The following is a 12,288-nucleotide window of genomic DNA, read 5'->3' as shown; positions in this document are numbered from 1 at the left end:
ATAAAAGCTTGAGAGCTACTTTCTGCGTATGCAGTCACTTACTCATATTTAATAGCAATTAGAAAAGAGAAAAAAATCTAAAATTTTACTGCAATTTGCAGTAAATTTAGCAACTTTTGCTAAAATTTCTGTGCACTGAACTGCCACAATCTATTAAATTGTACATTGCCTAAACCCACTCTGTCCTGCATTAATTGCAAAGGACAAATCAGATCTTGAAAAATGTTTTAGCAAGAGAAAACAGACAATACCAAAACTCCCAAAAACTCTTGTGATCTTTTTGTAATGACAGCATCATTTCAATAATGATTTTAAACTGGTTACATGAAATTGGCAGGTTGTGCTGAAAAACAACAATGCAAACAGAAAACCACCCCTCCTTATGGCTTTTCATTTGACTGCCAAAAAATGAAATTTCTAAACAAAACTATGGGAGGGGATGAAAAGGGTTACAACAAAATTAAAACTGATCTTAATAGCATCAAGTAGAAATTTTTCCTGTTACTATTCTAGCTCCCCTCAGGGTTATTACCGATTTTAGACCAGCAAGATTGACTCACCTACACTGTTCTCCTGTATTTGGTTGAGGCAATCACATATCTAATTGTAAAAAATGTCTAAGACACATAGTGGTGTCTAGCTCAAACCAACTCAGCATAGGATCCCTGTCTATCCACTCCAGAAGATGTATCAAAAGCCAGGACTGGTCTTTCAAGGGAATGGAAACAAAAAAGAAATACCTCTCTCCTTCCCCGTACCTAAACTGGAGATGTCTGCTTGCTTTTCTGTAGCAACACTGAGGATATGAGGCCATGACTACTTTAAAAACAGTTCAAGAAGAATACAATAAGGGTGGTTAAAATCTAAATATACTGGAGAAAAAATGGAATACCAAGTTTTGTTCAAATGCATTTTACGTGTCTTATGTTCCTTGGCTTAATGCAATTTGCATCTTCTGCATGTGTGTTTGATCACATTCTGGCTTAAACTTCATGGCATTGTGAGAAGACTGGAAGCATGGAGAGACGGAATTTTCTCCATCATGTTATACTGTACAGAAGAAAAGGGAATGATCTGTGCTCACATGTATGCATTGGCGGTCAGGGCTGAAGATTCCGCGGCCCCAAACACAGTTCTGTGTGCAGTGGCACATAGGCCTGAGCTAAAATTCCTCTCCTATTACAGGAGTCAGATTATTTAGGGTAAGATGACTACAATATGTAAGCTATTTCTCAGACACTTTGGGAAATTGTGTCTTACATACCAGCTACAGCTATGCATATATTATGGCTTCTTGGCTCAGGAAGGTAGAACCGGAAAGCAAATGAATAAATTAATTGTCTGGGTCAATCTTAGTGTTAGGTATTTTGTCTGGATGGCCTTCGGTCCACCCTGGGGTTTCATGCCCCTCAGCCTGTGAAAACCCCTTGGCAGTTCACAGCTGACCTCTGTTGAGTGACAGTTAAGAAGGAAAGAGAGAATTCTTACAGAACACCGACAGCTTTGCTAGTGTATTAATCGACGGTTTCACAGCGCAGTCCTGCAGCCTGGCAGGCAACTTTCCTTGCTCCTCTTTGCAAGAGGATGCTCCTGCCGCTGTGCTCGAGACCCGGCCCGCTGTGGCTCCGTGGGCCGGGAGTTGTGCGCCCCGGGTAGCGCTCACCTCTCCCCTCCTCCTCCTCCTCCCACCCCTGCCACCAAATGACATATATAGATAACGGGAATGACACATAAAACACCAAACAAACATACCCAACACCCAACCCAGACCCGCGGTTGTTGGTACTTTTCACCGCCCCTTCACATAATGAATATATATATATTCGCGTTTCCTCCCACTCTCCCAATGGGCTACCAGCTGCAGAAGTACTGAATAGCGAGCTTAATTGGGCTTTGTCATGCAGAATACCTCCATTTTCTATAGCAGGTTACAAAGGGGGCCTTGGCAGACGTGGCGGGCTCCTCTGGCGACGGCGGGTCCTGCCTGGCTGCGCCCAACACCTCCGCACACCGCGCAGGTAGCGCCTCTGCCACCACCCGCCCGGCGTGGGGTCACCTCCAGCCCACCGCCCCCAAAACAGGGTCACCTCCAGCCCACCGCCCCCAAAACAGGGTCACCTCCAGCCCACCGCCCCCAAAACAGGGTCACCTCCAGCCCCCCGCTGTCCGAAGCTGGCCGGTGCAGGATCACAGCTGCACTTCCGCTGCTACCCAGGCTGCTCCCAAACTCCCCCGGGACACTCCGATCCAGCCGGATCCCTTTCCCTTAGCGAGCACGGCAAGAATGCCAGAGTTTATTCCCGACACGACCTTTTATGAAAACTCGGACCTTACGACCAAGTGTTCCGGTTTCATAGTAAATTGGTGTGGTCAGGATTAATTGGCAAACCCCAGACTCAAAGAGATTTTCCATTATGGGCTAATCATATATTCTCTATTTGATATAAATGGTGCAGAGTACGGGGTGTCAATATTCACCGTGAATTACAGCTAATTACCATTTGGAATCTAAGCTACTACTTCTGCCCATTGATTGACGTTTTCTTCAGACTTATCTTTCCCCGCTCTTGTTTCTTGTTTTGACAGTTTAAATCCAGGTCTATATGACATAGAAAGCTAATAAAATTCTCATTTCATTGTTAATCTGATTTCATCGCAGTATAGGTTTTACCCTCACACCTGCGTAGCAGGGTGTAATTCCATTAATAATAATGATAAAAAACCCCTAAATCAACATATTCATTGCATGTCTTTTCCCTGATGATATATTGTGAGCAGTGAGAGTTGAAAAAGAGCCATTTATTCTCACCGTGAATGAGTCTGCCTGGAACTGAAGACTTCACCTGCCTCCTCAGTCAATTAGGAATGTATCGAAAATTCTACCAGAAAACGAGTTAAATTAACCGTTAGCTAATTTCCTTGTGTCCCTCCTACATAATCCCCCCTTTTCAGCTTGCCCCAGAAATTACCACATGTTGCAAGGTTCAAATAGTGCCTAATGAAACAGTGACTAAATGGTTCTCTCAAACCCACAGAGAAGCCCTTTCGCTGTGCCTTCAAAGCCTGGGGGGCTGCAGCGGTCGGGGGTCCTCATCTTAAAAAAGATTTTACATCTATATATATATAAAATAATTATCGAGTTTGGCAGCAAAATCTCTCCCGGCAGGGCTGCGAGGTCTCTCCCTTTCCCAGCGCTCACACCCCGGGGCTGCGGCACTCCGGCTGCCCCCCGGGCACAGGGGAGGTGTCCCGCCGGGACACGAGGGGACCTGAGCGGACACGGCCATAGAAAGACTGTCCGTACACAGTGTGGGAAAGCACACGGGCTGCCTGGGGAATTCCAGACAACTTTATTTCCAGCGCTGTGTGTCCGTGCTTCCTCCGAGGGTGTAGAAACTGGTTTGGAAAGCCCGCCCCTGTATTGCTGGGCTCTGCCGGGAGGCAGCGTTTCTCGCCGTCGAGGCGAGGTCTCCCTTTAGCTTGCTTTACATTCACAAGGAGGCTGAGCACTTTTCTCTGTTTCATACAGCAGTTCCACGTAAATTGTAAACCTCAGTTTTACCGAGGTTCCTTAATTTAAGGACGGGAAGAAAAAAGCCCTGGCAATCTTCTATGTAAAACCCTCCCGAAGAGAAGCTTTGCCCCGCAGTTACGAGCTCTCATTTCTGTCTAAAGCGGTTTCACTGAAGTGTCATCTACTAAAACTCGGTGAATTCCGCAAAGAGAGTAGAGTCACTTATTTGAAACGGTAAGGCTAATACAAAGTCATCAAAGCACTATGGTTCTTGTCTTTAAGTGACAACCCTCTTTATTGAACTGTTTGAAATACGCCTTCTGCTTTTCAATGTCTCTCTATCCATCTTTGTCTGCTCTTCAGAAAAGCAGACAATATAAAGCAAAGCCTGGCGAGCTCCCCACGCTCTGGCTTGGGCAGTGCCAACGTTAGCCTTGAAATTGTCACTCCTTCATTAATCTGAAACTAGTTATTTTTCCAGAGCACACAGCACACGCTTCCGATCTCTTTGGGTTCGCTTCCAACAGCTTAAATCCCCCCGGACACGCCGGCTGGGGTCGGGGCAGGGGGGAGGCGTGGAGGGGCCGAGGCCGGCGCATCGCCCTGAGCGGGGCCGGCTGGGAAGCGCGCAGGGGGGCGGAGAGGGGCGCGGAGCAGATCCTGCGTGAAATCGGCCCTTTCACGGCGAGGCTGAGCGCGCTGCAGCGCGGACACACGCCCCGAGGTTTTCCGAGTGGCACACTGGGTTGGGGCTGTTTGTTATTCCGCTGTCATGCGGGACTCCCCGGCAGCTGCCCGGCGCACGGCTTTCCGCCACCGAGGGGGCCCGGCGGAGCCAGGCCGCCTTCCCACCCAGGAGCCCCGGGCCAGGGCTCCAGCCGTGCCCGGGGTTTCTCGCCCAGACCGAGACCCGGTTCAGCCGGCGGAGGTGCGCGGGGGCTGCGGGGTGCGCTCCCCTCTCTAGTATTTAACATGATTTTCGAGCAGCCGCGAAACTCACGCAACAGCAACAGTGGGGGCGGGGGGGAGGGCGGGGGGGGCGGGTTTTTTGGACGGGTGTCTTTCCCGAAGGACTGCATTCTGTCATCTTTAGTCTCCGGGTCCAGAATGGGGGTGCTCCCAGCCCTGTCCGCGTCCTTCGAGCTGGTGTCAGGACGCTCGCCGAGGTCCCGGAGCGGTGGTAATAGGGCTCGCCCCTTCTTGGCCATCTTATCCCCGTGAGGGCCACAGAAACTCCCGAGTGATCCTTTCTGGCCGTGGCCTCGTCCTGCGGCTGTGCCGTCGACTGAAGCGTGCAAGAGGGAAAAGGAGCCCCGGGCAGCAGCCGAGCCGCCGAGCAGCGCTGCCCCGATTCGGCTGCCCCTGCCCGCAAGGGCAGCACCAGGCACCGGGGAGCCGCACCTCGGGCCGTGTCCCATGGAGGGTAGGTCAGCGGGAAGGGCAGGAGCAAGAAATTAGGACAAACTAGAGGTGGATGCAGCGAGATTAGATAGACTGCCCCTCCCTGCCCCAGCTCCAACCGGAGGTACTGAGGCAGGAGAGTTTCCCGCAGTCCCCTGCACTGCGAGCCCTCCTCTCCGTGAGTGCTTGAGGCTTGACTGATGAGGCCTAGCCTGCCCCATACCCCCCAGGGAGGATGTGCAGCTGGCCAGAACACTGAGCTCTTTGGTGTGGGAATCTCTGGAACGTACCTGCCCTTGTGTCCCAGAAAAACCACGGGTGGAAGCAAGGAGCTGACACAAGGGCCTTCACTTCCCCGAGTCTGGGGTAGAGGTGCGAGATGCTAGAAATGGACATTTTGGCAAGAGCTCAGACAGGGGGGAAAAACTTCAGCAGCGCCTATGGGGACTTCAGGGCAGGGCTCAAAAGAGCAGATGAGGGAGCGTGCTGTCTTCAGCACTGCAAAGTTCCATCAGCTCATGGCCAATGCTGCCCGTGGGCTAACTCCTCTGATCAGGACATGGGAGCAGGTTCAACCAGGGGATCCACAACCAGAGAAATCAGTACCATGACCTCAGCCGTGCAGACCAAGGTCAGGGAAACTCTTCAAGATGGATGTTTTCTTCTTCCATTTTATTTTTTTTTTTTTTTTAATAATTGTTAAGTAGAATTACAATTAGCAAATAAGTATCTCAAGGGGAAAGCTTTTCTGGAGGGATGCTAACCCAACAAGTTACAGAAGGCTTGTAGCAAGGTCATTCACACAAACATGACTCACATCTCTTGTTCAAACACTCAGGCTTTAGTTGTGTGACCTTCCCCTTGCAGCTACTTGCTTGTAGGGGGCCCAGTGCAGCAGCTGCTGGGGGGCTAAGTGACCCAGAGGGTCATTAGGGGCTGTTCCACACCTGAAATCCACCCAGGACACAGGTAACTCCTCTGCCACCAAGTTATGCCATGAGTGGCTCCATCAGGAGCTGAACACTGCCTGTCTTAGGCACTGGATGAGCGAGGGGAAAATATTGCATTTCACACTCTGTGGGAAGAAAAAAAATTAATAGAAAAAAGAAGGGGGAGGGTGCAAAAGGAAAAACCCAACATATTTTAATGTAAATTTGCCTAGATTTCAAAATGTTGAATGCTGGATGTGGAAACCCTACAAAACATTTCCCACAAATTACGGTACATTCAACTTCTGGTGGTGCTTCTGTTACACCAACTTGGACTGCCAGGTTCTGGTCAAGCTGGTTGTGTCAGCCTTCTGAGATGTGTGGGGGAAAGTCATTGCATCATTCCTCTTTTCCAAAGTTTTTTACATTGAACATTTGCTTTGAAATAAAATGAAATATTGTCTCAGCTGTCCCAATGACAGTTTGTATGCGATGATGATAATAAGAATATGTGACAATTACCTCCCAATCCCTGAAAGACACATGCAAGCATTGATTACTACAAGAAAGATCAACTAACTCCATTTCCTTATTATTTTAAAGAAATTGCTAAATACTGCAATGAAGAGGAATCTCACTATTTATCTTCTAGAAACAGAGGGAAATAGCAATTTATTCACTGAGGCACATACTTCCACAGAGTTACACTGAGAACATATACACTCTATCAAGTCTATCTTTGCAGTTTTAAAATATTTTGGAGTTTTGCAGTCTTAGATTTCAGAGTCTGTGATGATTTTTCTCACCAAGCCAAGTTTCACTTTCCCAGGCTGCTTCAGGCCTGTTGACTCCCTTCTGTTACAGTACGGGATGACAATGCTGAGAGGGTGGGCAGTACTTTCTGTGGAACTAACCCCTCCTCCCAGAGCTTCAAGGCTGGAAAAGACCCACTGTGATTATAGAAGCAAGTTAGACACAGGTGAACAGGGGAAGCAGAGAATCAACAGTTTCCAGATTCCATCTTGGTAGATTTTAGGGGAAGAGGGGACAACCCCCTCAGCCATACCCTCGATGAAGTCCCCCTGGGAAGGAGTCACAAGGACCTCAACCCTTTGGCTCTTTGGTCTCCCCAGCCTGGCAAGTAACGGGACTGCCCACTGGGGTAACCAACATCCCCAGCCACCCAGCTGGCATGTGGGCTGCCGGTCTCTGCAGTCAGCTCAGGCAGAGAAATGGTAGTGGTTTGGATCAGGGAGATTGCCTATTTCTTTTCCAATTCCAGGCTAAAAACTTCAGTCCTGCTTTTCCTTTCCCTTCCCATTAGACGTGGTTACGCTGACTCTGACTCTGCCCCAAGCCCTGAAGCTGGTCCAGGATGTGGGGCAGTGCCCATACCAGGCTCTCTCCAACCTACCCCAGCCCTGCCCATGCACCCGGCCTCTCCTCCAAGACAGCCAAGCAGTACAAGTGCCACTGTGCTGGGGCTGCCTCTCTCTTCAGTGTCTAGGGTGCTTGCAGGCAAGTCAAATTGGAGACATACCTCTGAGCTGCAGCTCTGAAGTTAGGGATCAAACATGATAAATAAACATGATTGTTGAGGGAATTATTTGCAAAAAATGTTTTGGCAGTTTCACAGGTTGAAGTCAAAAGTGTATATTGGGTTAGGGGAAAATCCACCCAAGGAAAAGATGAGAGAAGTAACAATGTGCAAAAGGCACTTCTGATTTGCTCATATTGCTTGCTGTATACAGACTTGCTACCTGCCAGTACTGCAGGAACTACGAAAAGGTTATAAAGAGGTTCATTTGAGACTGGCCAACTCCAGGTCCATGCCACTCTCACCAGCCGCCTGCAAGGAGCTGAGGATGAGAATGCCCAAGGTAGAGGCAGGATGGGACCCGTGGCTGGGAGCTGCCCGACGCAGATTGCAGAGAACTTCAACTATATCTCAGCCTAACGGGTTTGCACTCATATCTTCTCCCTAAGCCTGGTCAAGGCGTCAAATGAAATCAACACCGAAAAGAGCTAACGCTCTTCCGGCACCTAAGGCGGAAAAAAAAAAAAATCCCTGATCCCTGCTTAACATCAACCCGTATAATAACTTAAGGGGAGTTTCAGTCTGGTGAAGGGTCGGCGTGTGCAGCCAGTCCCCTGTGTGCGGGATCCCAGCTCACAGCCCTTCGCTCCGGCCCCGTGCCGCGACCGGCGGCCCTGGGCCAGCGGCAGCCGCGTGTCCCCAGCCGGTGCCGCCGGGCCAGCAGACGGGAGAAAGCTGTCAGTCGCCAGGAGGGCGTGCGCTGGATCCGGCTGGGAAGGAGCACAAGGCTGCTGCTGGACTCAGCGGACTGGCTGTATTTGCATTCCGGCCGGAGCGGAGTCCCCCCCTTCTCCGCCCCCCAGCCGTCCCGAGTCACAGGGGAACAGAAAACACGTTCGTGTTAGTAGCTGATGGTTTTTATTGTCACTCTACGCAGATCTGACACATATACAGCGATGTTTTCACCGTACGAAGGACAAGGACTGCAAAGAGAAGTACCTTGCCCAGCCAGTCCACCCTCGCTGCTGCGACCGGGCTGGCACTTGATGGTAGGAAGGGGGAGCCGGCGGGGATAAGAAGAAAAAAATTAAATTCTCGTCCGATCTCATTTATTTAAATAAATATAAATATAATTTTTATATAAAACTATTCACAGACAAACATCCGTCCCAAACCCAAACAGGCGATTTTTATGTCGTTTCTTATTTTTGTTAATAAGTCCGTCCAGAAGGTTCTCTACAGGTTTTAGCTGTCTTTTCAGGTTTTTTTAATGTCTCGCCTTTCGGTTTCGAATGTGTTTCTTTTTTTCCTTAAAATTGACTGGGGATATTCAGAGGAAGGCACCCTGGGCCATGCGAGCCTTGTCCCATGTTACATTTTAGAAAGAGCAGGTGCCCTCTCCTGGGGTTACATAAATAACGTTTCGGTTGAACTCCCATGACTAAAACATTTACATTCCGAAAATATATTTATATATATATATATATAGATATATCTTTCTATTACTGCGAATGGATGACAATTAACCCTCCGCGGCGGGGGGTGCCAGCCCGCTGCAGGTCAGCGGTCCGTGGGCAGCGGTGCCAGGTGTGCCGCCGTGCCGCCACCTCGCTCCGGGCTGGGAGCCGGCGGCGGGAGCCGAGCTCCGAGCCGGGCTCATAACGGGGAGATCTCTTTATCCTCGGTAGCCGATGAGGGGGATAGAGATTCTTCATCCTCCGACCGGGGGTAATGGCCCTGGCCGGTGCTGCACTTGCAGCCCCCGTGCGAGTTTCGCTGGGTGCCTTTGCCTTCTTTCTTGTGCTTCACCCTCCTGTTTTGGAACCAGATTTTCACCTGCTTCTCGGACAGGTTCAGGTACGTGGCTATCTCGATCCTCCGCAGCCGGGACAGGTACATGTTGGAGGAGAATTCCCTCTCCAGCTCCAAGAGCTGGGTGCTGGTAAAAGCAGTCCTCATCCGTTTCCCATTTTGAATTTGGCTGGATTCGGACCCTCCTGGACGGGAGAGAAATACGAACTTCAGCGGGACAGGGAAAAGGGGGGGAGGGGGGCTAGAGACAGACAGACATGCAGACAGAAAGAGAGAAGACTTTCCCCAGCAGCTTCCCGACCCGGGGCAGCCGCTCTTCCTTGGGAGCACCCCTTCTCCCGCTGCCCCCCTTCCCCGGCGGCCGCAGGGCTCCTACCCATGCCGAGGCAGTGAAACCTCCGGGGGTCGCTGACGCTGTAGGAGGTGGCGCCGCAGGCAGGTGGGTGATGCGCAGGGTGTCCCAGGGCGGCGGCGGCGGCGGGCACCGAGGCTGCGGGCGGCGGGTGCTGCTGCGGGTGGTGAGCGTGGCCGCTCCGCGGGCAGCACTGGGCCTCGCCTGCGGCCGTGGGGAACTGGCTCTTGAGCAGAGGGATGGCCCCGCCGGCACCGCCGCCGCGGGAGGAGTGCAGGTGCGAGGTGACACAGAGCGGGCAGACGCAGAAGGCGCCGCTCTTTCGGGACGGGCAGCCCGGGCCCGACACCGACATGACGAGGGGGGAAGGCATGCTGAGAGGGATGAAGAAGTCCTGGCCGTGATGATGCTCAGGAAGGGACGGAGCCGGCCTCGAGGAGTCTTTGATGATTAAGGAGTCGACATAGAAGGAGCGTGACATCGCGGAGGGCTGCGAGGCCGGGGGCGGCTCTCCCAAAGTCGGGTTTTTCCTGCTTGGCCAAGTTGCCACTGAAGTCCTGGCGAGTCGAGAAGGTGCTTATGTTTGAGAGCTGAACAAAAGGGTCCCTGGAGAGGGCTGGTCTTAAAGTCCCCCCGCCTGGATCCCCTGCGCCGGGGTTTTATATCAAGTATTTAAACACGTGATGGCTGAAAGGCTCGCAGATCTAAATCTCCCCGGCTTCCCAGGCCGGCAGGAGAGGCTGCCGGGGGGGACCAAAGCGGGGTAGGGGAGGGGGGCAAAGTGTGCGTGCTTGCTCGTTGCCCGATGACTTCACTCCTTTGCCTCCGCCTCAAATAAATTACAGGAGCAGAGAAAGCGGGGAGGGGGCGGCTGCTCCGCGGCCCCGTCACAAGTCGCGTTCGCAGGCATGTCCCTCTGTCAACACACCCGGGATGCTGGGGATAAAATTAATCGGAAGGAGTTTCTGCTCGGGGGCTTTCCCTGGGGAGAACGCTCCTTTCCCTCGCTGGGAGGGAAAGAGAGGTGAAAGCAGGTAATGCTCTGGAACAAGCGGTTCAACTCCGCCTCCCTCACTCCCAGTGAAAGAGCATCCAAAGGGCCGTGGATCCCACGGAGGCCTGGGGCCAACACCTTTACCCAGTCAGGCCCACTCCCTGCACCACTCAGGACTCCCTCAGGAGGCCCTTTCTGCATCAGAGGAGCCAGGTACACAGATGCAGCCACGGATATAAAAGCTAGGGACGGAGCGCGTTTGTGTGTCTGCGCATACATACGCACGTAGGGAGGGTTGGGTGGCTTTTTTTTCCTCCTCGCCCTTTTCACCTCAAGTGAATCTTGCCAAATTGGCAATTACTGCAACGGACAAAGCCTCCAAATATCTGGACACTTCTCAGCCAAACGGTATCAAAACGGAAAACTTCCAAGCGAACTTCCCCGGCCGCTCCAGGACCGCAGTGCCCAGCGCTAATGAAAAGCGAACATGTCAGGGAGGGATTCTTTGATCTCCACCAAGTTTGCTGAAGCAATCATTCAAAGTAAAATTGGATAAACAGCTAAATACGGTCGGTGGCTCCGAAGCATTTCAGAGTGCATTACAAAGCCAAGGTACTCGCAGCATATTACGCGATTTTCCAATGACCTGTTTCATGGGAGTTTAAGAAGAGACTTATCTTTAATAGAAGGACTATCGCGTTCCTGTTTAGCAGATGCGAAGCGGCATTTAAAACAGACTGCGGATCCCATTCCACTTGACACGGGAAAGGGAAGTGACAATTGTGCTCTAAAGCAGAAAACACAGACTACGCCTGATTACCAGAGGCTGAACAGTAACTCGGGAGTGCAGCAATAGCCAAAACGTGTTCAGAAGCGGTTTTCATGCTCAAGGGCCGAGCCGCGGACATCCTACCATCCCTCCTGCACACCCAGTCTCCCGCTGTTAAACCCAGCAAAATAAAACCACCTTCTAAAGGAGCCGGCATTTCCTCGCCCCTGGGACCAGCAAGAGTCGGCGGTGCAACTCGAGCCTTGCTGAGAGGGGCCAGCTCTCGAGCGGCTGTGTTGTCCCGACCCCGTCCCCATCCCCAACCTGCCGCGGGCAGTGCCGCTGGGCAGGGCACCCTGTGCAGGGGCCGGCTCTCCCCTAGCCCTGCTCCCCTTTTCCCCGCACGTCCCCGGGCAGGCACGATGCAACAGCGTTTTTAGGGACACTCCGCGCTCGGTGATCTGAGGATTTATGGATAGCAATTAAAGTTTTATGAATTGCAGCTGAGGCCTGTTATGTGGCTATTTGAATGTGATTAGAATTCAATTAGAAAGTGTTTACCGGCCGGCGGGGGCTCCTGAGTGTAAACAGACAGCTATTCCAGCAATGCGCTAATCCCGCGTCTTGTGACAACAATTAGGGGCTCGCGAGGTTTAGGCGGGTCAGCTCCAACCTCACCTACTTTTCCCCAAACCTCTGCCCAGGGCTCAGCCGAGGCCCCGCAGCCGCCAGGCCCCGGAGCTCCTGCGACCGCTGCCCGCTCCGCCGCCGAGGCCCCGGGGTCCGCGGCCCCTGGGATACCGGGGGGCTCTGCCTCCTCAGCTCCGCTGGGGCCCGTCAGATTCTAGTCACGGTCACCGTGCACAAACATAACATTACTTGTTTCGGCTCTTCTCGTTTAAAGCAAAGTACGTCTGGAGAAGATTTAAACTAATACCTGCATTTTATTTTATTTTTTTTAAATTTTTTTTCGTATTTTC

General features: G+C 51.8%; 1 protein-coding gene across 1 annotated transcript; it reads right to left on the bottom strand.

Moving 5' to 3' along the window:
* Positions 1-8,473: 8,473 nt before the first annotated feature.
* GSX2 (GS homeobox 2) lies at positions 8,474-11,697 on the bottom strand. The gene is made up of 3 exons (XM_005518015.2): positions 11,507-11,697; positions 9,570-11,185; positions 8,474-9,378 (listed from the first exon to the last, which is right to left on the bottom strand). The coding sequence occupies exons 2-3, from the start codon at positions 10,024-10,026 to the stop codon at positions 9,038-9,040; spliced, it is 798 nt and encodes a 265-aa protein (XP_005518072.1). The 5' UTR covers positions 10,027-11,185; positions 11,507-11,697; the 3' UTR covers positions 8,474-9,037.
* Positions 11,698-12,288: the final 591 nt, after the last annotated feature.

The sequence above is a fragment of the Pseudopodoces humilis genome, chromosome 6 (assembly GCF_049639895.1).
Source record: "Pseudopodoces humilis isolate 2021_Gansu_Grassland_sample_001 chromosome 6, ASM4963989v1, whole genome shotgun sequence".
Taxonomy (NCBI): Eukaryota; Metazoa; Chordata; class Aves; order Passeriformes; family Paridae; genus Pseudopodoces; species Pseudopodoces humilis.
This window is presented reverse-complemented; position numbering and strand designations above follow the sequence as displayed.

Coding starts and splice junctions, on each gene's coding strand:
- GSX2 (XM_005518015.2), bottom strand. CDS start 10,026: ATGTCACGCTCCTTCTATGTCGACTCCTTAATCATCAAAGACTCCTCG. Junction 9,379..9,569: donor GTTTCACTGCCTCGGCATGG/GTAGGAGCCCTG, acceptor TCTCCCGTCCAG/GAGGGTCCGAATCCAGCCAA.